The 19567-nt window shown below is 46.0% G+C and overlaps 2 protein-coding genes across 4 annotated transcripts in view; one reads left to right on the forward strand and one right to left on the reverse strand.

Annotated features, from left to right (window-relative positions):
* Syn2 (synapsin II) overlaps nt 1–19567 on the forward strand; it is a 109504-nt gene that overhangs the window by 72683 nt on the left and 17254 nt on the right. For both annotated transcript variants that reach the window (XM_042679955.1, XM_042679956.1), the window contains 3 exons: nt 5201–5290; nt 15111–15173; nt 15446–15588. In XM_042679955.1, coding sequence (XP_042535889.1) covers nt 5201–5290; nt 15111–15173; nt 15446–15588 — 296 coding nt within the window. The remainder of the gene's footprint in view (nt 1–5200; nt 5291–15110; nt 15174–15445; nt 15589–19567) is intronic.
* Timp4 (TIMP metallopeptidase inhibitor 4) lies at nt 7408–12637 on the reverse strand. 2 transcript variants are annotated; one of them, XM_042679957.1, is made up of 5 exons: nt 12511–12637; nt 10968–11065; nt 10443–10557; nt 8691–8815; nt 7408–7605 (listed from the first exon to the last, which is right to left on the reverse strand). In XM_042679957.1, exons 1-5 carry the CDS (start codon nt 12635–12637, stop codon nt 7408–7410), a joined length of 663 nt encoding a protein of 220 aa, XP_042535891.1. The 2 variants fall into 2 exon arrangements, with proteins under 2 accessions (XP_042535891.1, XP_042535892.1); XM_042679958.1 differs by having other exon boundaries at nt 7466–7586.

Consider the following 19567-nt stretch of genomic DNA (forward strand, 5'->3'; position numbering starts at 1 on the left):
CTTAGAGCTTGAACTCTGGGCTTTTGCTCAAGGCTAGCACTCTCCCACTTGAGTCACAGCTCCATTGGGCTTTTTCTGAGCAGTTTATTGGAGATAAGAGTCTCATGGACTTTCCTGCCCGGGCTGGCTTCAAACCACAATCCTCAGATCTAGCTTCCTGAGGAGCTAGGATTACAGGGGTGAGCCACTGGTGCCGAGCTTGGAGGTACCTTTTGCGATGATCAAATCTCACCTCTTGAGAGTAAATATGTAAACTGAAAAAGGAAAGTAAGGAGTATAAAACTACTTACTAGATGGTGCCAACCTCTGAAGTTTTCTATGTCAATTTCATGTAATCTACACTAAAACCTTACAAGGATAGTATTATTATCACTATTTTTACTTTGTACAGAGAAATAAGAACCTAAAATTTAATAACTTGCCAAAGTTATAAAGCCAGGATTTTTCTAGATCACCTTGTCTTTCACATAGATGGGGCCATTATGTGAAGAAGACTTGGACTAGTTATCTCTTTGTTAGCCAGGATAGAAATGTGGGCTAGCAGGCGTCTTGTGGGAAGAGAAAAGAATGAAAGGGACTAGGCTGGAGGAATGACCTGTAGTGGCTTCTGAGACACCGTGGCCTCCTCTTGGGCCCTTCTGAGACACTGTGGGCTCCTCTTGTGCTCTTGTGAGACACCGTGGCCTCCTCTTGGGCCCTTCTGAGACACTGTGGGCTCCGCTCCTGCTCTTCTGCCAGCTCCAGGCTGACCTCTCAGAAGGAAACACCTGCCCCTAATCACATCCTCTCATCTCCTTGTGTTTCAGTTTTTAACTATTATACACACTGCACTGCCAAGTGTCGCAGGGCTTATTGTGGTTTCTGCAGCCCCTCCACCACTTAGGGAGATGGAGAGGCTATTTCTTTAACCAAACAGATCTGCCTTTCACCTCTGTTCTCCATGTTACTTTCACACCTAAACACCTCTGCTATTGACTTTTTTTCCCACCTAAACTGACAACTCTGCTGTTCTCTGGACACCATAGAAACCTTGAAGAGTGACGAACAGTGAGCTAGGAGTAAGTTCTGAGAGCAGTGAGTGGTGGTGGTTATAAGAAGGGGATGGTTGTGTCTCCAAACCCCACTTGTTCAGCTGTTTGCTGTGTAGCCTGCAGCTCCAGGGAGCCTCGTTCTAATCAAATAGCTAGAAAGGGTGCTGTGATCGAGTGTGCTGCCAATCCCAGTAGAGCATATGGAGCACTTTCCTAGGTCTCCCCTTTCTCCTCAATAATATCGCCTTCCTCCTACTTGTTTGCAGGAGGAACACTTGCTAGAATTTGGCTCCCTCTTAGGCACATAGGGTGATGCTGCTATCATGAACTTTTTCTGGGTGATTTTACTACTTATCAGCCCTGTGACTAAACCTCTGTGCCTTGGGTCTTTGTCTACTAATCTGGATTGGTAGTACCTGCCACCCATTTACCAGCCTGATGCTTGTAGTCTCCTGCTGTCAGAGACCTCTTAAAGAAGCTCATTCTGTGGTTTCTTTTCCTAAACTGTGGTACAGGCCAGGAAAGGGAGGGGCAAGGGAAGCCTGTGCCTAGGGCTTTATCCCTCCTGGGATCTGGTGAGGGGTCACACTCTCACCCATTCACAAGCCCAGAACATTGCCTTTGGCATCTCATGAGATCGGTGAGGTTCTTGGCCACACACCAAGTTCTCCCTTGAACTTCACTGAGCAGCTGCTATGCAAATGATATTCAACATGTTGTTCTCTACTTGAGTGGAAATGGACAGATTTGGTAACCTCAAGGGGAGAAGGGTCCTTCTGAGAGAATGACTTTGGTTCATGTTTCTACATTTTCCTACTGTGACTGCTTACTATGAGAAGCCTCTGGTGGTTTGGAAAAGGCTCTTCCTTGTACTAGCATGCCTAGTACAAGGCATTGGCTGGGGCAGGCTAATAGATTTCACGGCCTTGTTAGTAAAAGCAGCATTCCAGAGAAAATAAGAATGCTTCCACCCTCAGTGCTATAAATTCATCTGAATTCCTGCCACTCTTTTAGAGATGGATGAACTAGGGTAAAATTAAAACATTTGACCATCAGAAGAGGTGAGGATAACATATATTCAGATCTTAAAATCTTATTTCTTCCATGAATTCTCTCTCTCTCTTTTCTCCTCTCTCTCTCTCTCTCTCTCTCTCTCTCTCTGTCAGCTCGTCAGCTCAAGGCTGGCACTCTACCACTTGAGCCACAGTGCTACTTCTGGTTTTCTGATGGTTTATCGGAGATAAGAGTCTTGCAGACTTTCTTTCCCAGGCTGGTTTTGAACCGTGATCCTCAGATCTCAGCCTCCTGAGTAGCTAGGATTACAGGTGTGAGCCACCAGTGCCCAGCTAAGGTTGTGTGTATGCAGTTGCCTGTTTTTTTTTTTTTTTTTTTTTTAATAGCTTTTTTTTTCCTCCCAGAGCAGAAGATTGAACTCAGGGCCTTGCACTTGCCAGGCAAGTGCTCTTCCACTGAGATAAATCCCCAACCCCATGAATTCTTCTTTAATTCAATGGATAAGTGTTTATATGAACATATTTCCTTGTTCATTGACTCAGATCCCAAACTAATTCTTTGGTCTGTAGTGGAGAAAATAATCCTTATCAGATATTACATTTATTTAATTGGTAACTGTGTACCTGTAATCCAAGTTTCCAGGGAGGAGAGGTTAGATGCCAAGCCCAGTACCGTAAGCAGAAATGGACTGCTGGCAATCAGGTGAGGAGGGTGGAGTAGGCTCTCTGGGACCCAACGGGAGTGTGGGAACTGGCTGTCATCTTGGCCTTGGCTGTCCCTGTGCTCTGAGAGTCTGCCGGGGGCCTTCCTGGCATCGGCATGGTGTCTGTGTAACTCACCCACATGTGGGGAAGATAAAGTCCCACATGCCTTGGTGTGGTGCCAGAGCGTGGGCTACAGCAGGACAGAGGTCATGAGGCAGAGCTGGCATCAGCTCTCAGGGGAGGCTGGAGGGCCGGGCAGAGCAGAGTCTGGCCACTCCTAGGTGGGCATCACATCTTAAAGGTTAGATGGGGCTGTGGGGAGAATGAGAGAAAACAGGGAAGTTCCAAGGGGTGGTCTTGACTGTGGAACCAAAGCATGGTGAAGACAGCAGAACACAATGGAGGCTGCTTTTCTATACAGCCCCAGCTGAGCCAGGAGCCTACCATTCCCTCTACTTCTTCACTTCTGTAACGGGGGGTGGGGGGGGGAGGGGGCGCGAGGGAGGCAGGTGTGGTGTGGAGATCATCTGAAGTCTCTTCCATCCATGAAATCGTAGAGGCTTGAGAACTCAGGAATCACACTTTCAGTCCCAGAGGAGGCCTTAAGTCTAGTCACACTAGAGGGTGCGGCTCAGGAATTTCAGAAGTTTTGAACCAGGTTGGAAAGAACAAAATCCTATCTCTATCCACAAAAGAACCACAACAAATGACTGCTTGAAGTTCAGTTTGATGAAGCTTAGGAGGAAATGGAATAAAAGTATATTCTTTGGAGTATAAAATTTGAGGAACTGAAATTTAGCCTTGTTTATTTTCTTTTTTATGAAGAAAATGTGGCTTGGAAAGGAGAAATCTTTTGCTAAGGACATCTATCAAGTTAGGAGGAAGAACAGGAATTGGAAGACTCCCCTTTCTTAACATCCCAGCTCTGAGCTTTCTCCACTCCTACTCATGCCCTGCCTGGCCCACCTGCCAACAATCCGTACAGAGAATAGGACAGAAGTGTTTGTAAAATGTTCTAGCTTTTCCTTTCTCTGATAAGTAGAGCTGTGACAACTTTCCCTTCTAGTAGTTCCAGCTATTGGTGTCATGGAGGGTGAACAAATCTAATTGCTCTAGGGAGAAGATGCTAGTATTGTCTTGTTGCCCGGACACTGGGGATGGTGGCATGAGATACGTGGGTAGTGTGTACGGCCCCTTTTCCTGTGGGAAGAACATGGCTTGTGGAACTGACAAGCAGCTATTTGGAGCAGTTGGAGTGTTTCAGAAGGGACCTGCCTATGAATCTAGTTCAAGTGCTATGTGACATTGGGCAGTTGTCCCTTTGGTTCTGCAGTTATAAAGTACCATGGAATGTTGGATGTACACCAGTGGCCCCCCAGCCCTAACACTGTAAGTATGTATTCTTTACCTATGCTCCTTGAAGCTCTACCTCTTTCTCATAGGTGAAGGGTCTAGCCAGTTGTTGTTATTGTTGTTGTTTTTTGGTCTGGTTGTGGGGCCTGAACTCGGGGCCTGGGTGCTGTCCCTCAGCTCTTCAGCTCAAGGCTAGCACTCTACCACTTGAACCACAGCGCCACTTCTGGCTTTTTTCTTTTTGCTTATATGGTGCTGAGGAATCGAACCCAGAGCCTCATGCATGCAAGGCAAGCGCTCTACCACTGAGCCACCTTCCCACCCCCTCTAGTCAGTTCTTTGAATGAATGAATCAGATCCCCAAAGGTGGGTCTGTCTTCCGTGTACTCTATAACCCAGATCTGAAGAACAGTTTACTCATGATGCACCCTGCTCACACGCTGGTGACTGTAGCTCACAGGGAAGCGGCTGTTTCTTTGCCTGGCATTGAGCTTCCAACACTTGCCCCATGTTACCTCTTTAGCTTTGTCTCATGCCACTGTTTACAGTAGCAGTTATTTAGGGTTTGAACCCTGAGTTTACTCTTACTTTTTTTTTTTTGAGTCCCTAGTTCCAATCTTAGTCTTACCTCTTCTCATTTCTGTGATTTTAGTTAGGTTTACTACTCTCTCAGAGCCTCATCCATAAAATGAAGATGATAGCGCACCTAGTTCATCAATTTGATATGAGGATTTAATGAGAAACAACTAAAATTAAGTAGGTAATCAAAGAATGTTAAGACATGTTACTTGTGAGAGGAGGAGAGGAGAGTGAAATTTAAAAAAAAAGAAAGGGATGGAGGGAAGGAGGAAAAGAGGGAGGAAAAAATGGTTTTACTGTGTAACCTGTGCTAGCTTCAGATTTACAGACATCCTGGCTCAGCATCTGAGCACAAGGTTCAGGTGTGAACTACAGTGCTTGCCTTCTATACTTGTCAAATATCTTCAACATACTTGATCTCTACAGAGCAAATGCTCAATAATTGATGAACTGATTCTTTGTCTTTCTGTTCCAGAAGTTGTCTTAGCGAAGCCGAAAATGCTTTCTTCTATTTTGCAGTTTGCCCAGATGGTGGCCATCTACAAAACACTAGGAGGAGAGAAGTTCCCACTCATTGAGCAGACATACTACCCCAACCACAAAGAGATGGTAGGTATCTGAGTGAGTACCTGCGTCTCTGCTCCTCACCCTCCGAGCCTACCTGCACAGGAACTCAGAGGCCCAGCCTACTGGGGTGTCATTGTAAAGCTACTTTGTAGGGCTAGAAAATCTCAGTTTTCACTAAAGTCTCTTGATTTTGTGTTCTGGAGATAAAATTGGAAACAGCAGAAACAAGGGCAGGTTACTCAGTCTGAGAGTAGCAAACCTGTGGATCAACAGTCAGAAGATCTCATTGCTTTGGGTTTACCTCCAGCCGTGCTGTGTGTCATTGGACAAGTGACATTCTTCCTGTGCTGTGTGTCAATTTCTCAAGCAGACAGTCCGGTGGACATAACTGTCCTTCCCCAGGGTATCTAATATGGTATGCACAAAATTAAAGTAAAAACCTTCTAGGAATGTGTATCACACCTGAGATACAAGTTATTTCTCCTGTTGTTACTTCCAGACCTCTCCTCCCTTGTCTAACCTTCACACAGTGATATTGCTGGGATAACACTGCTTCCCAAGTCCCTGAAGGATCAGGAGACAGAGATAGGATGGCTGTTGTTCAGGAGATCATTGCTAATGTTTTCCTGCCAGAGCAACCTGGGGCTCAAGTTTTCATCTTTCCAATCTCTATACTCTCTGCCCAAGACTGGTGTGACCCTGCTTAGCCCGCCAGGGACAGCTCCCTGATAAAGCCTGCCAAGTGTTGTGCTCTGGGATGGTGAGCATGTTTGTTCCCCTCCATTTTTAGCACTTTTGTGTATCCAGAGCCTCCTTCTGGCACCTTGTACATGGTCCTGCTGAATAGAAGATGACAACTGAGAAGGAAAGGAAGAAAGAAAGAGAGAGAGAGAGAGAGAAAGAAAGAAAGAAAGAAAGAAAGAAAGAAAGAAAGAAAGACAGTTTCCATTATGTTTGCCAGAACTTCCCCAGAAAGAAGCTTTGGGATTTTAAGCCTTTGTCCTTTATGAATCGTGGGTGTCAGCACTATGGCTTTCCATCTAGGGTGAGCCAAAAAGGCATGCAGAGGCTGAGGAGCCCTCACATCTGTCTGAGCTTTCAGACAGCCCAAGACACGGTGGTGAGGAGACTGAGCTGAAAGGTGGAGGGTCTCCACGCGGCAGGGTCAGAGCTGGCCTTTTTCTCCTCTAATACCTTGCAGACCTGACCACCGAAAAATAGCAACAAGTACAAGGTGGACTCCTCCTCGAGCGTCTTTTCCCTCTAGGGGAAAAGATGTTGTTTCTTTCTTGTCCTCTATCCTCAAGAGAAGAGGTGTTCAAAGTGGATGCATGGGGGATGTCAGCTCTACAAGATAAATGCTTCTTTAGTTTGAAAAAAAAAGGTGAAGTAGGAATTAAGACATTACTAACCTAAAAGAGGCAGCAGAGAAACCATGCGGACATCATGTGAGGGCATTAGAGGCTCTTCAACCTGAAGTGAAAAACGTCTGTTCTTAGATAGTAAGTCTACTTTTGTTCAAAGAAGGGTGCTAATTGGGCTGGGCCTGCCAGGTGTAGAGTTAGGTTCGCAGCCCAGGGAGTGGGGTTAGACTGTCTGAATCCTCTTAGCCACTCCCAAGCAGATAAAAATGTATTAGAGTATTAAGATGAGTTGAAGGGGTGGGAGTAAAGGATATACAGTCATAGTATATTGTTCATTTCATTTCTGTCAACTGCCTCTGCTAGTATACATCCCAAGGCTGTTCATCTCAAGGGTGTCTTAGGCTCCATTTCTCCCCTACTGTATCAGTTAAGAAAAAGAAAACCACATTTTCCTGAAGAGAAAAGAGAATAGCTCTGGCTTTGAAAGGTAAACTAGGCCAGAATCAAACTTGCAGTACTAAGATAGCAAGTGGGGCGTGGGATATGAGGAGAAGGTCTGAGGGCAAGTTGGAAAAGCATGCTACCTTCCTCAGCCCCCAGGCTGCGGGCTGGAGGCTTAGACACAAGCTGTAACATGGTCCATCCCTGCCATGATGCTGGTCTGGCCGTCCGCTTGTTACTTTCTGTTGGTTAGCAGCATCAGAGCAGGTGGTGATGGTCAGAGCGCCACAGGGGAAAAGAGAAAGGTTTTGGTCTTCAGGACTCTTGAAGGGTTGAGGCAGTCACTATTTCCTACTAGGGCTGGATGATGTCAACAAGCTCCTTCCTGAGATGCAGGTGGCCCGGGTACCAACTGCAGGTGCCATCAACATGTTTCATGCAGATGTAATGCTGGGCCTGGTACCCATAGAGCTTCCGTTCCAACAGCCAGTCTGTCCAGAGGCAGTCATTGGAGGCCGGGATGGTACAGGGCACTGAATAGCACGTGGTGATCTAGTCATGACAGCACATCATCAAAGTGAGTAGAAGGCACTTCATTTTTCATCGCTGCCTCTCATATATCGCTGCCTCCCGTATGTCCACATAGACCATGTCAACTGCCCTTGTCTAGGAACCCTTTTCTAGTCCCCAAACTGACCTCTGAATTCTCCCCCATGCTCCCTATGAATACTATCACTATATAAGTCATCTCTGGGATCAGCCCTACGTGGCTGACCTTGAGCAAGTAGTTTCTCTTCCCAGAGCATTCTTTTCTTTATCTTAAATGGAAATAATAATTCTTCACAAATTTCTTGTAGAGACTAAATTGAAATTTTACAATAAATTGACTGTCACAGAGCCTGCAGAGTGTAGTCTTAGTCTCCCTCTCCCTCTCCCTCTGTTCCTCTGTTGATTTTTCTTTCTTCTTCTTCTTCTTTTTATTTTTTTTGCCGGTCGTGGGGCCTGAACTCTGGGCCTGGGCGCTGTCCCTCAGCTCTTCAGCTCATGGCTAGTGCTCTACCAGTTGAGCTACAGTGCCACTTCTGGCGTTTTCTGCTTATGTGGTGCTGAGGAATCAAACCCAGGGCCTCATGCATTGGAATCGAGCACTCTACCACTGAGCCACCTTCCCAGCCCTGTTGATTTTTCTTGTGCGTTGTTGTTACTATTATTGTTGGGACTAATGCATTATGTTTGTTTAAGTCAGAATTACATTATTGTTGTTGTTTGAGTCAGGGTCTCACTGTGTCACCCAGATTGGCCTTAAACTTGTGATTCTCCCGCCTCAGCCTCCTCAGTGGTGGGATTATGGTGTGCTCCACCAAGCCCAGCTTAGACTCTGTTTAAATGGTGGCTATGTTAATGTCATCTCGTCTGCTTTACATGGTGGCTGCATTCTCAGCTAAAACCGAAGTATTTTGAGATGGGGGACTATGGAGTCTGTTGCTTTCCCAGCCCAGCGTCTACGTCACATGTCAAATACAGCATAGTAAGTCATACTTATACATTTGAGTGAGAAAAGACACAAAGGATGGGGTTACAAGGCCCAAGACCTTTCTCCTGCCCCCCAAAAGACCTTGGAAATGACATTCCCTTACTTGGCAGCCACAGTTCAGAAGATAGTGATGATTCAGACTTTCCCTCTGCACCAAGGACAGGTCCTCCCAGGGCTCAATGTAATTGCACAGATGGATGAAGACTTTTCCATCACCACGGACCTGGCCTTTGTGGGAAGACAGAAGAGTCTGTTCTTAGAGCTCGAGTCTCTACAAAGCCCCAGACAGCTGCTACTTGATTGCCTGTGTACTTGTTGACTTTTGCTTTTGTCCTGGGCATTGAACCTGGGCCTCACTCATGCTAAGCATATATTCTGCCACAAGTCTACCCCAGCCCCCCAAAGCCTTTTTAGTGGCAGTGGGGAAATGGGGCTCAATGAAGGGACAGAAAAACAAATGACTTTTTATAGCAAGGAGACCAGTACATTCTGTTTGTAAAAGGTAGAATTGTGGGATCCTTTTCTTTCACTATGGTGAAGAGAAAGTGGTATTAAAATCAGACTGGAGGGTCAGGGTTGTAGCTGTCATAGAGTGCTTGCTTAGGATGCATGAGGCCTCATCTTGATACCTAGCATTGCAAAAGGAGGGAGGGAGGGGAGGAGGGGGCGAGAGAGAGAAGAGAGGAGAGACAGGGAAAGAGAGAGGAGAAGGCAGAAAGAGAGAGACTAACTTTGAGTGGGGCTCCCTTTTTTTTTTTTAATCATTTCTAGCTGTGTTACCTTAAAGAAAGTCACATAACCTCTGAGCCTCGGGGGTAGGAGTAATAATATTGTTGTCAAGAGGAAGTGAGAGAATGTCTATAGAGCTCCCTATACTGTTGTAGGCTAAAAGAAGATGTTAAAAATAGGTTCCCTTCCCTTTTCCAGTCTTTCCCACTACCTAACCTACTAGTCTCCTGTCCTATGGATGCTTACCTTGGTGAATCTTTCCCTCTAGGAAAGTTCTCCTGCTTTAGCAATCAAGCTCCTTCCAATCTTTGCCTGCCAGCCCTTCTCCCTCCCTCTTTCCCTCCTTCCCTCCTTCCTTCCTTCCTTTCTTCCTTCCTTCCCTCTCTCCCTTCCTCCCTCCTTCCTTCCCTCCCTCCCTCCCTCCCTCCTTCCCTCCTTCCTTCCTTCCTTCCCTCCTTCCCTCCTTCCTTCCTCCCTCCTTCCTTCCCTCCCTCCCTCCCTCCCTCCTTTCTTCCTCCTTCCTTACCTTCCCTCCTTCCCTCCTTTCTTCCTTCCTTCCTCCCTCCCTCCCTTCCTCCTTCCCTCCATAGTGAAACTTCCCTGATTGTTCACAACCCTACAAATAACTCTTTTCCCCGAGTTCCAATATCACGCAGTGTTATATTCATTCATTCACCGAGTTAGATTCTTGTGTGTCGCTTTAACGTTCTATCGCAAGCAATCCAGTGTGGAAGAAGCTTGCCTGGGCCCAAGTTCATGGAGAACTGTGGTAGACTCAAGTCTTCACATTAGGGCATGTGCAAATGGTAGAGTTGTAAACAAACACGTAAGAAGCAGCTTCAGAGAGCAGATTTTGACTTTCGTGCCAAAAATCTTACACCAATTAAAACCATTTCCTGTTGAAACTAGCCACCCTAGACTTATTCTTCATATAGTAACTAAGTGGCAAGATCACTCTAATAGACTCATGAACTGAATGGAGCTTGTTAGTTGATTAAAGTCACAGCTCTGTTTTATGTCTAAGAAAATGCCACTGGACTCAACCTGCTACTCAAAGAAGCCCCTGGCTTCTGTCTTACTAACTTTCTTAGGACAGACTCTCAGGCAATTTCTGCCTAAAACTTACCAGTCAGCAGGTACTGCTTTTGGCTGTTGGCTTCTAGTTTCACTCCACAGAGTGAGGAGTCAAATGGTGTATAGATATATTGAACATCCTTGACTTTCTCAAACCCTTTAAACATCTGAAAGGCAATTACAAAGAGAAATACCAGGTCAATGAGCATAAATGTGTATTAACAGACAAAAGTGTCTCATTTCTTGGTCTGAAAAATGAGGCAAAATGCTAGTTGGCATACCAATGGTAAACAGATAGCTCTACCAAGTTGTATCTGTCTTTAAAAAATTGCTAAACCTCGATAGATTTCATTGAGAGGGAGGTACCTAGTGATCCTGTGTACAAACAGATGTAGGGCCATGTGGACATGAAGGCCCATCCTGTCTTGTCCTGTCCTGTTGTGTCATTTGGATTCCATAGGCCTGTCTCCAACCTCTCATCTAGTTCCACGTCAGATTCCAGAGGAGCACAGAGCTGGAGTGCCCCTCTCCTCCCACCAGCCCCCGAGGGTCATGGCCCTGTCCTGCCCCCATGTACCTTTATCTGTTTGATTTCATACCGCACCATCTTTTCACTGTCAGCAGGGTTTGCACTGGCAGGAACTACCTTCTCACTGGAGATTTTGGCCCGAATCACTGCATGGAAAGAGAAAAGAGGGAGCCTTCAGCCCTTGTGGGGGTGATGACCCTGAGATAGGGATGATGTGGGGGTTCTGGGGGTTCCTGGTTGAGGCATTACTGGGTTGAGAGCAGGGGGCTGGAAACTCCTGCTCTCCTGTCATTCCGGGTTCCAAACCCCTCAGGGTTGTTAGATCCTCAACCTCAGTGCTTTTTTTTTTTTTGGCCATTGTAATCCATGAGTTTGGAAAGATCTGGCTCTCCATAGTTCTGGGTGTAGTAATCAAGAGGATAGAGCCAGGGTAGAAGGGGTGAGGATCATCTGCTTGGATAGCTCAGAGGCTCAGAGCGCACCCCAAATTGTGTTAATATGTTAATTGAATTAAAAAACACCCTGATCCTACACTGAGGAAGTTCAGTTCTTGCCACTTGGGCATTATTCAAAACTAGGAGTCTTTGCTTCCATTTTTTTCTTTGCATGGGGAGCAGTAAATGTTTCTCCATGTTTTTCATTTTTCCCGTTATACTAAAATAAATCATTGCTAAAACATAAAAATTATGTATGAAAGTTTTTTTTCTGTGTCTGGCTTTATGCTACCACAGGACCTCCCAAGTGTGATTAAGACAGGGGTCCCATCCTGCAGAATTCTTGGTCTAGAGGAGGACTTACATGTAAAGAACAATAGCACAGCAGAGTAGCAGCACAAAGATTAGAGATGCTGTGGTAACACCAAGCAGTCAGGAAGCTTTTAGAGAAATAGAGACCCGAGGCAGGCATTAGAAGTTGAATAGTAGCTCACCAGGAATTTAATGATAAGAAGGCAGGGAACGGAAAGGCAAAACGTGTGTGTTGAAGTGCATCCTGGTTGGCAACCTCAGTTATAGGCCTGGACAGAGACAGGTATTACAATGCAGGGCTGGGAATGTGGCTTAGTGGTAGAGTGCTTGCCTAGCATGCATGAAGCCCTGGGTTCCATTCCTCAGTACAACATACACAGAAAAGGCCAAAAGTGGTGCTGTGGCTCAAATAGTCAAGTGTTAGCCTTAAGCACAGAGAGGCTCAGGGACAGTGCCCAGGCCCTGAGTTCAAGCCCCAGGATTGGCAAAAACAAAACAAAACAAAAAAACTACAGTGCAATAACACATACACACACAAAATACCCCTCTCCCTCACAGGCTCGCGCACACACACACATGTGCACGCACACACACATACATATTCAATATTCCAGTCATTCTGAGCAGTAACCGGACAACCCCAGTGACATCTCATACACTGATACTGGGCAATTGCAGTGTGGTGGAGCTGAGGGGGTTGCCGTGGATGGTCCTCTCACAGCCTTTATTTCCCTACAAATCAGCCTCAGCAGAAGGCACCTTTTCCCTTTAGACTTCTGCTCCAGAGTCCTACACCAGTCCTCCCACAGCCACCCCTGCTGAGGACCCCGTGGGCCTCAACTCACCAAGTGCAGAGTGGCAGACGTGCTGCTGGGGGTGGGCAGGGGCACAGCTGCACGCCTCACCCAGCCCCGGTGGCCACAGCACTGCCAGTAGCCGCAGCAGCAGCAGTGCCCAGGGGCTCCAGGGCATGACACTGCAGAGCCCCCTCTAAGTCTGGTGGTGGAAACCGCTCCTCCAGAACGCCTTGTGGCCCTCTGCCCACGCTTTATGAGGGGGTTCTAGGACCAGTCCCTCTCAGATAGGTTCCGCCCTCCTTTGGCTATAGGCCCACCCATGGCTGTAGGACCTGAGGTCCTCCTGACCGACAGACTAAACTGAAGAGCAAAGCCTGGAGAGTCTGAGCAATTAAGGCCTCTAGAAACCGAGGGAAGGCACTGGGAGAGGGGATGGTGTCCAGGGCAGGAAGACAGCGAGAGCAATGGAGCCATGCATGAGCAGAAAGATGGAGGTACTGCCATTCACACAGGAGGAGCCAGTGAGGAGCGGCACAGACAGAGAGGAAGAGACATGCTGAAATCAGAGAGAGGCAGGCAGAATTATAACAGGCAAAGAGACGGTGACAGAGAAGGACGACTCCTCGCTGGGCTGCACGCTGGGAATGAGACAGGCTACTCAGGCCTCCTTTCAGCTGCAGGAAGTGTTTTCAATGCCCTATTTATGAGGCTCCAAAGCAGCAGCAAACAGTTGGGGAATAGGACAGAGAAAGTTGGGGTGTGTGTGTGTGTCTTGGCTCTGTCAGCTGGGGGGTTGGGAGGGATGTCTGAGAGGCAGCCAGAGTTTTAGAAACACTTTGCTCCCAGCCCGGCCTTCAGTCTGCAGATAGCAGAGGCAGTGCTCTCAGTGGGCAGACTCAAAGCCTTGTGTCCACGCCCTGGGCTACATTGATTCTTAATGCATGTCACTGCCACATTCCCCCTCCCCCCCGCACCCCGAGACTGAGGTGATGTAGAAGGCAGGCCAGATCAAAACCAAGAAGCAAGCCTGGCCCACTGTTGGTTAGCACAGGGCACAGGGGTCTGCTGAGAGACGTAGCATTCCAGCTGCAGGTGTCCCAGGGGTGGGCTAGACTCTGATCCTATCACTGGACAGTTCTGTGACCTTCATAAGTTGTTCTTCATAAAATAATATTGAACTATTTTTTCCTTTTCCTTTCTGACTGGGAGATCAAGCCCAGGGCCTCAATCATGGCAGGCAAGTGCCCTACCCCCCAGATTTCATCCTCAGCTCTGAAGTACATGATTTCTTTCTTTCTTTTTTTTTTTTTAGTCCGGTCGTGGGGCCTAAACTCTGGGCCTGGGCGCTGTCCCTCAGCTCTTTACCTCAAGGCTAGCCCTCTACCACTTGAGCCACAGCACCACTTCTGGCTTTTTTCTTTTTGCTTATGTGGTACTGAAGAATCAAACCCAGGGCCTCAGGCATGCAAGGCAAGCACTCTACCACTGAGCTACCTTCCCAGCCCTACATGATTTATTTCTAAAGCGAGTCTTTCCCACAGCCTGGATTGGCTTCGGCCAGGAGTGCTGAAGTCCTCAAGTCAGATTCTCCCAAACATCTCGTCACACCTACCTTCCATGAGAATCTGACTTGTCACCAGAGTCAGCCTTGTTTTCTTTAGAGGATGCCTTTCCTGGGACAGTACTAGTGACGTTTGACAAACAAAAGAGAACTGAGTCAGGCTGAGAAGATGACAGGGCCAAGTTGGTGTGCAAGTTGGTTCTTTATACAGTCCAAACCAAGGCAGGTTGTTATTTAAAGCATTCAGTTCAGTCTCATTTGAGAAACACAAAGGCTGGGGCTCATTGATGCAAAGTAACTTACGGAAAGTTGTTGGGACACGCGAAGCCATGTGTCCCAGCGTGTGGTGTGCCTCCTCCTCCACCCTACTACTTCTTCCACCTGCATTTTGTTGCAGCTTGAAACCCTGTCTGTGAAGGGTAATTCCACCTTTAAATTCTGCCTTTAGATTTTATTGTTCCTCTTTCTTGAGCTACCATAAAGAGTTTACTTTAAGAAGGCCTTCCAAAGGATAATTATACTGAGTTCTTACATTGTTTCTCCTCCAAACCCCACACTGGATGGAAGCAGGCCTTAGTATACCAAGCTGCTAAGCTGTGTTTTGCCGTGAGTTTCAGGGGAGAGTGTGAATGAGGGAGAGGGCAGCCCAACTCAGCACAGGAAAGCTGGATGTTGGAAGGAGATGGGTATGGAGAGGCACATTAACATGCTAAAGGTATGTCCAAAAGATTGAGGCTGGTTAGGGTACACTTTTGCCTTCAGTGAAAGTTAACCCTTTCAAAGATACGTTGTTGTTGTTCAATCTCTTCAGTGGTAATCCAGCCCTGCCCAGGGTTCATATAATGCAGACCCAGAGAGATGTAGAGAGTACCAAACAGAAGAATGGAAGCTTCAGAGCTGCGTCTGTAACATGCTGTGACCTTGGGCAGGCCACTGTCATTCTGTGAGCTCCGTTTCGTTTATAAGGAAGTAGATTGGATTAGTTCTCTTAAGAATGCTCCAAGGTTGTTCTCAGGAAAAATACTCACAGGACTCCCTAGAGACAGGCCCACGCTGACCCATCCTTTCTTTCCTTCTCGGCTTTCAGCTGACGCTGCCCACGTTCCCTGTGGTGGTGAAGATTGGCCACGCTCACTCAGGCATGGGCAAGGTAAGCAGGAAGCCCTTCAATGCCGGGAAAGGCATTTTCCAGAAACTCCATAAATGGAGCACTCTCCTCTCTATGTGGAGGGGAGGAATGTTGCCATCATACCCCTTTCCACAAGCAGAGTACAAGCCATCTGGCCAGTCCCTTGGGTCTTTGGCTGCAGGCCTGGCTGCTGCACCTTAGGGAGGGATGCCAGAGAAGGAGGGGTTGCCCTTGTGACCTCTTAGTGTGTATATGTGTATGTGGCTCTTTCCCCCTCTCTGCCCCACCATTAGGTCAAAGTGGAAAACCACTATGACTTCCAGGACATCGCTAGTGTGGTGGCCCTCACCCAAACATACGCTACAGCGGAGCCGTTCATTGATGCCAAGTACGATATCCGGGTCCAGAAGATTGGCAACAACTACAAGGCTTACATGTGAGTGGGGACAGGAAGGCGTCTTCATTCATCTTATCTTAAGCTTCCTCTCACCTGGCCCATAAGGCAAACTATAGGGAAAGGTTGCCACCTAAGCTCTGGATTCTTTATATAATTCACCTATGAACTCAAGTGAGAATGAAAATGAATACTCCTTTTTACTAGCCTCGGGTTATGACTAGACTGCAGACTGAAGTAGAGGGAATATGTAGGACTTGGTCATTAAAGATAATTGCAGACTGAAGTAGTGGGAATATGTAGGACTTGGTCATTAAAGATAATCACAGAAAATCTTGTGTCATTCACACGACATTATAACATATATGCCTAGATTTCATTCCTCTGGTCATTATTTAAAAATCATGGTAATTATTAGCTCTGCTACTACAGCTTATTTGCATAAATATATATTTTACTCATCATAAATTTAATATTTTAACAACTCTAGCCAGGTACCTTTGTCATCCTTTATACTTTATTTAATACATTTACATCTTACTTATTTCATACTCGGAGAAGAATCCATATATCTTACCAGATTGCTAAATCACACAAAAAAGTTAAACCCCTAATTCAAATAAACAACCTGGAAGTGCTACAGAATATTGTTTTCCCCACATACCTCTGCCATTTGGCAAAATGGAAAGCTACCATTGCCCTCATGAGATTTCGAGACTGCCTAACCCTCATAATACACATAGGACTACAAATGGCTTATAAGTCATATTTTTAAAATATTAATCTCCCACTTGGTAAAAAAGTTAAGATGGTATTTCCTTTACAAAGTCTTAATGGATGAATTTGACCTTTGCCATTCAAGACTTCAGCACGTGTCAAAGTTCAACACCCTTCCAGTCCCTTCCTCACCTGCTGCCTTTGCCCTTCTTTTAATGTCTGTACCCCCACTGGTAGAGGTAGTTAGGCACCCCTTCCCGGCATGCCTTCCCGTGTCCCCTCCACAATCCCTCCTCTAGTTAAGACCTTTCAGCATGTGGGTGCTATGTCTGGCTCTCCCTCTCTTGACTGAGCTTCCTATGGGCAAGAATGATGGAATCACCCTACATCCTCTGGCAGCAGGCACACAGGAGATACCCACAGGTGCTCCAGGGAGAGCTCTGACAGAGAGGACTGAGGCAGAGCCAGAGCTTTTGTTGTTGTGATTTGAGTTGTACTGTGTGTGTGTGTGTGTGTGTGTGTGTGTGTGTGTGTGTGTGGTGTGCACACTGTTGCTTTGGTCCTGGGAATGGAATCCAGGACTTCATACATGTTAACCACACACACTTATCATTGTTACACCTCCAACCCAGAACTTTTTTTTACCTTCATTGATTGGCTTTCTTTTTTCCCCTAATGCCTGGAATTCATTTCAATAAATAATATCTCATATGATCAGAGTTACAGAAGCATTACGCCTTTGTGTTCCTCCTTAAGAGTATCCTCCTTTGGTCTCTCTGAGTGTGAATGACTTGAGTCATGTATAATTTATCATGTCTCGGTGTATTTTAGATCTAGCTTCTGCATATGAGAGAAAACATGTGCTGTTGTCTCTCTGAGCTTGGCTTACCGCACTTAACATGATTTGTTCTAAGTCCATCCACTTTCCTGCAAATGACACAGCATTATTCTTTCTAATGTCTGTGTAGAATTCCATTGGGTATTAGTACACATTTCCTTTTTGTAAAGTTTGTGATTTTTATATTTAAAGTCTTCCTGCCTCCAGAAAGGAGGCATGCAATGCATGTGCTGGTCCTCAGGCTTGAACTCAGGGCTTGGGCACTGTTCCTGAGCTTTTTTGCTCAAGGCTAACCCTCTACCACTTGAGCCACAGATCCACTTGTGGCTTCTTTGGTGGTTAATTGGAGAGAAGAGTCTCACAGAGTTTCCTGCTGGGCTGACTTTGAAGCATAATCCTAAGTAGCTAGGATTACAGGCGTGTGCCACTGGTACCTGGCTTAAGTTGGATCTTAAAATGAACACAATGTGAGACAGAAGTTTGAACAATTGAAAAACACGTATTTTAGACACTTAAGCAGATACTCTGCCTTTTCATTTTGCACGTCCCAAATATGAAAGACTGAAAGCCATGATGGAACAAAAATATTTTGATCCCTGTAAGGAGACACTAAAAATTTAAAAGTTAGTTTCCAAAGCGATATAAAATGATGCATAAGAAAGGAGAAATTCCAAACATTGGTGAAGGGAGATGACCAGAGAAGCTTTGGATTACATTTACTTACTTTTCTTTTTTGGAATAGGCCATCAGTTATTTGGAAGAATGTGTAGGCCTCTCAGCTTCTTTCCGTCACATCTTTTCTCCAGATTCTTGGCTATATTCCTGCCCTTAGAAGTGGCTAAGATAAGCCCTGGGATTTACCTGTATCCTGCTCCCCCACTAGAGATCCTGGCACAGCAAAGTTCAGGGGAAAGCGGTGCTGGCTCCATTGTCATCGGACCAGACAGGGCCCCTCTGTGGACGTGACATGACCTGTAATTCTAGGAGCAATTGTGCTATCACTGAGGAGCCTTCAGTGTTTCAGCTGCTCCCACAGCCCAGAAAGGGGGCCTGTATGGATCTGGGTGTGTGTAGTGTTTTAGAGAAGGGTATGACATCTTTGGGAACTTTGCAAACTTCCAAGTGCCACACAGATATAAGTGATGTTATTATTTACTCAAAGATCTTTTCATTATATTTTTATTATCTTTAATACCATTCAACAAAGCAATTTATAAATACAATTAACCTGCTGGTGCCAGTGGCTCACACTTGTAATCCTAGCTACTCAGGAGGCTGAGATTTGAGGATCGCAGTTCAAAGCCAGCTTTGGCAGGAAAGTCCATGAGACTCTTACCTCCAGTTAACCACCAGAAAACCATAAGTGGTGCTGTGGCTCAAGTGGTAGAGCACTCGCCTTGAGCTGAAGAGCTGAGGGACAGCGCCCAGGCCCCGAGTTCAAGCCCCATGACCAACCAAAAACAAAAGAAACAATTAATCGATGTCATCCCTTTCATCATTCTCTGCCATTCCTCACAAGCCTCCCCCTTCTTCAGATACCCAAAGCCTTTGAGATCCTGCATATCATGGCTTTGCGCTGAGGACATAGAAGTGATTGACTGTCACAGAAGCACAATTGTAAACTATTAACGTTTGAAAGACAGAGTTATTTCTAGTAGGATTTTTGTCTTTGTCTTCCTACTTCGGTTTTGCAAGCCACTCTGCTGTTTGCTTTTCTGAGTCAGGTAGTGAGTGTAGCACATCACGCTGAAAGAATTAAGGATTTATGGATTATTTTGTTTTATTTCTTTTTATTTTTGTGGTAGTGCTGGGGTTTTGAATTTGGAGTCCTGAGCTTGCTAGACAGGCTTTTTACCACTAAGCCATGCTTCAACCTTACTTGTTTTTACCAAAAAGAACCTTCATCATCCTCCTGTTTATGCTTCCTGGGCAACTGGAATGATAGGTGCCTATCACTGCACCCAGATTTTTTTTTTGAGATATGGTTTTACAAACTTTTTTTTTGTTGTTGGCGTAGGGCTTGAACTCTGGGCTTGGGTGCTGTCCCTGCGTTCTTCAGCTCAAGGCGAGCACTCTACTGCTTGAGCCACAGCGCCACTTCTGGTTTTCTAGTGGTTTATTGGAGACAAGAGTCTCACAGATTTTCCTGCCTAGGCTGACTTTGAACCGTGATCCTCAGATCTCAGCCTCCCGAGTAGCTAGGATGACAGGCGTGAGCCACCGGCGCCTGGCTTTTACAAACATTTTCTCTAGTTAGCCTCCCAAGATCCTCCTTATCTCTGCAGTCCTTGCATTCTTTGTCTTCTGTGTAGCTGGGACAGTAGGTGTCCGCCACTATATCTTACAGATTCTGGGTATCTGTTTTGACTAGATATACAGTATTAAACAAATCATATCACATTTTAAGGCTTTGTTTTTTTTAAATGGAGCAAGAATTCCAGCTTTCTTACAGGGAGAGGTTGAAAT

This window comes from Dipodomys spectabilis, unplaced genomic scaffold (assembly GCF_019054845.1).
Source record: "Dipodomys spectabilis isolate Male_0828 unplaced genomic scaffold, ASM1905484v1 ptg000054l, whole genome shotgun sequence".
NCBI classification, from domain to species: domain Eukaryota; kingdom Metazoa; phylum Chordata; class Mammalia; order Rodentia; family Heteromyidae; genus Dipodomys; species Dipodomys spectabilis.

Excerpts from the sequence above, each read along its gene's own strand:
- Timp4 (XM_042679957.1), bottom strand. The coding sequence starts at position 12,637 with ATGCCCTGGAGCCCCTGGGCACTGCTGCTGCTGCGGCTACTGGCAGTG. Across the intron at positions 10,558-10,967 it reads ATGAAATCAAACAGATAAAG|ATGTTTAAAGGGTTTGAGAA; the intron begins GTACATGGGGGC and ends ATTGCCTTTCAG. Across the intron at positions 8,816-10,442 it reads AAAGCAGTACCTGCTGACTG|GCCAGGTCCGTGGTGATGGA; the intron begins GTAAGTTTTAGG and ends CTTCCCACAAAG.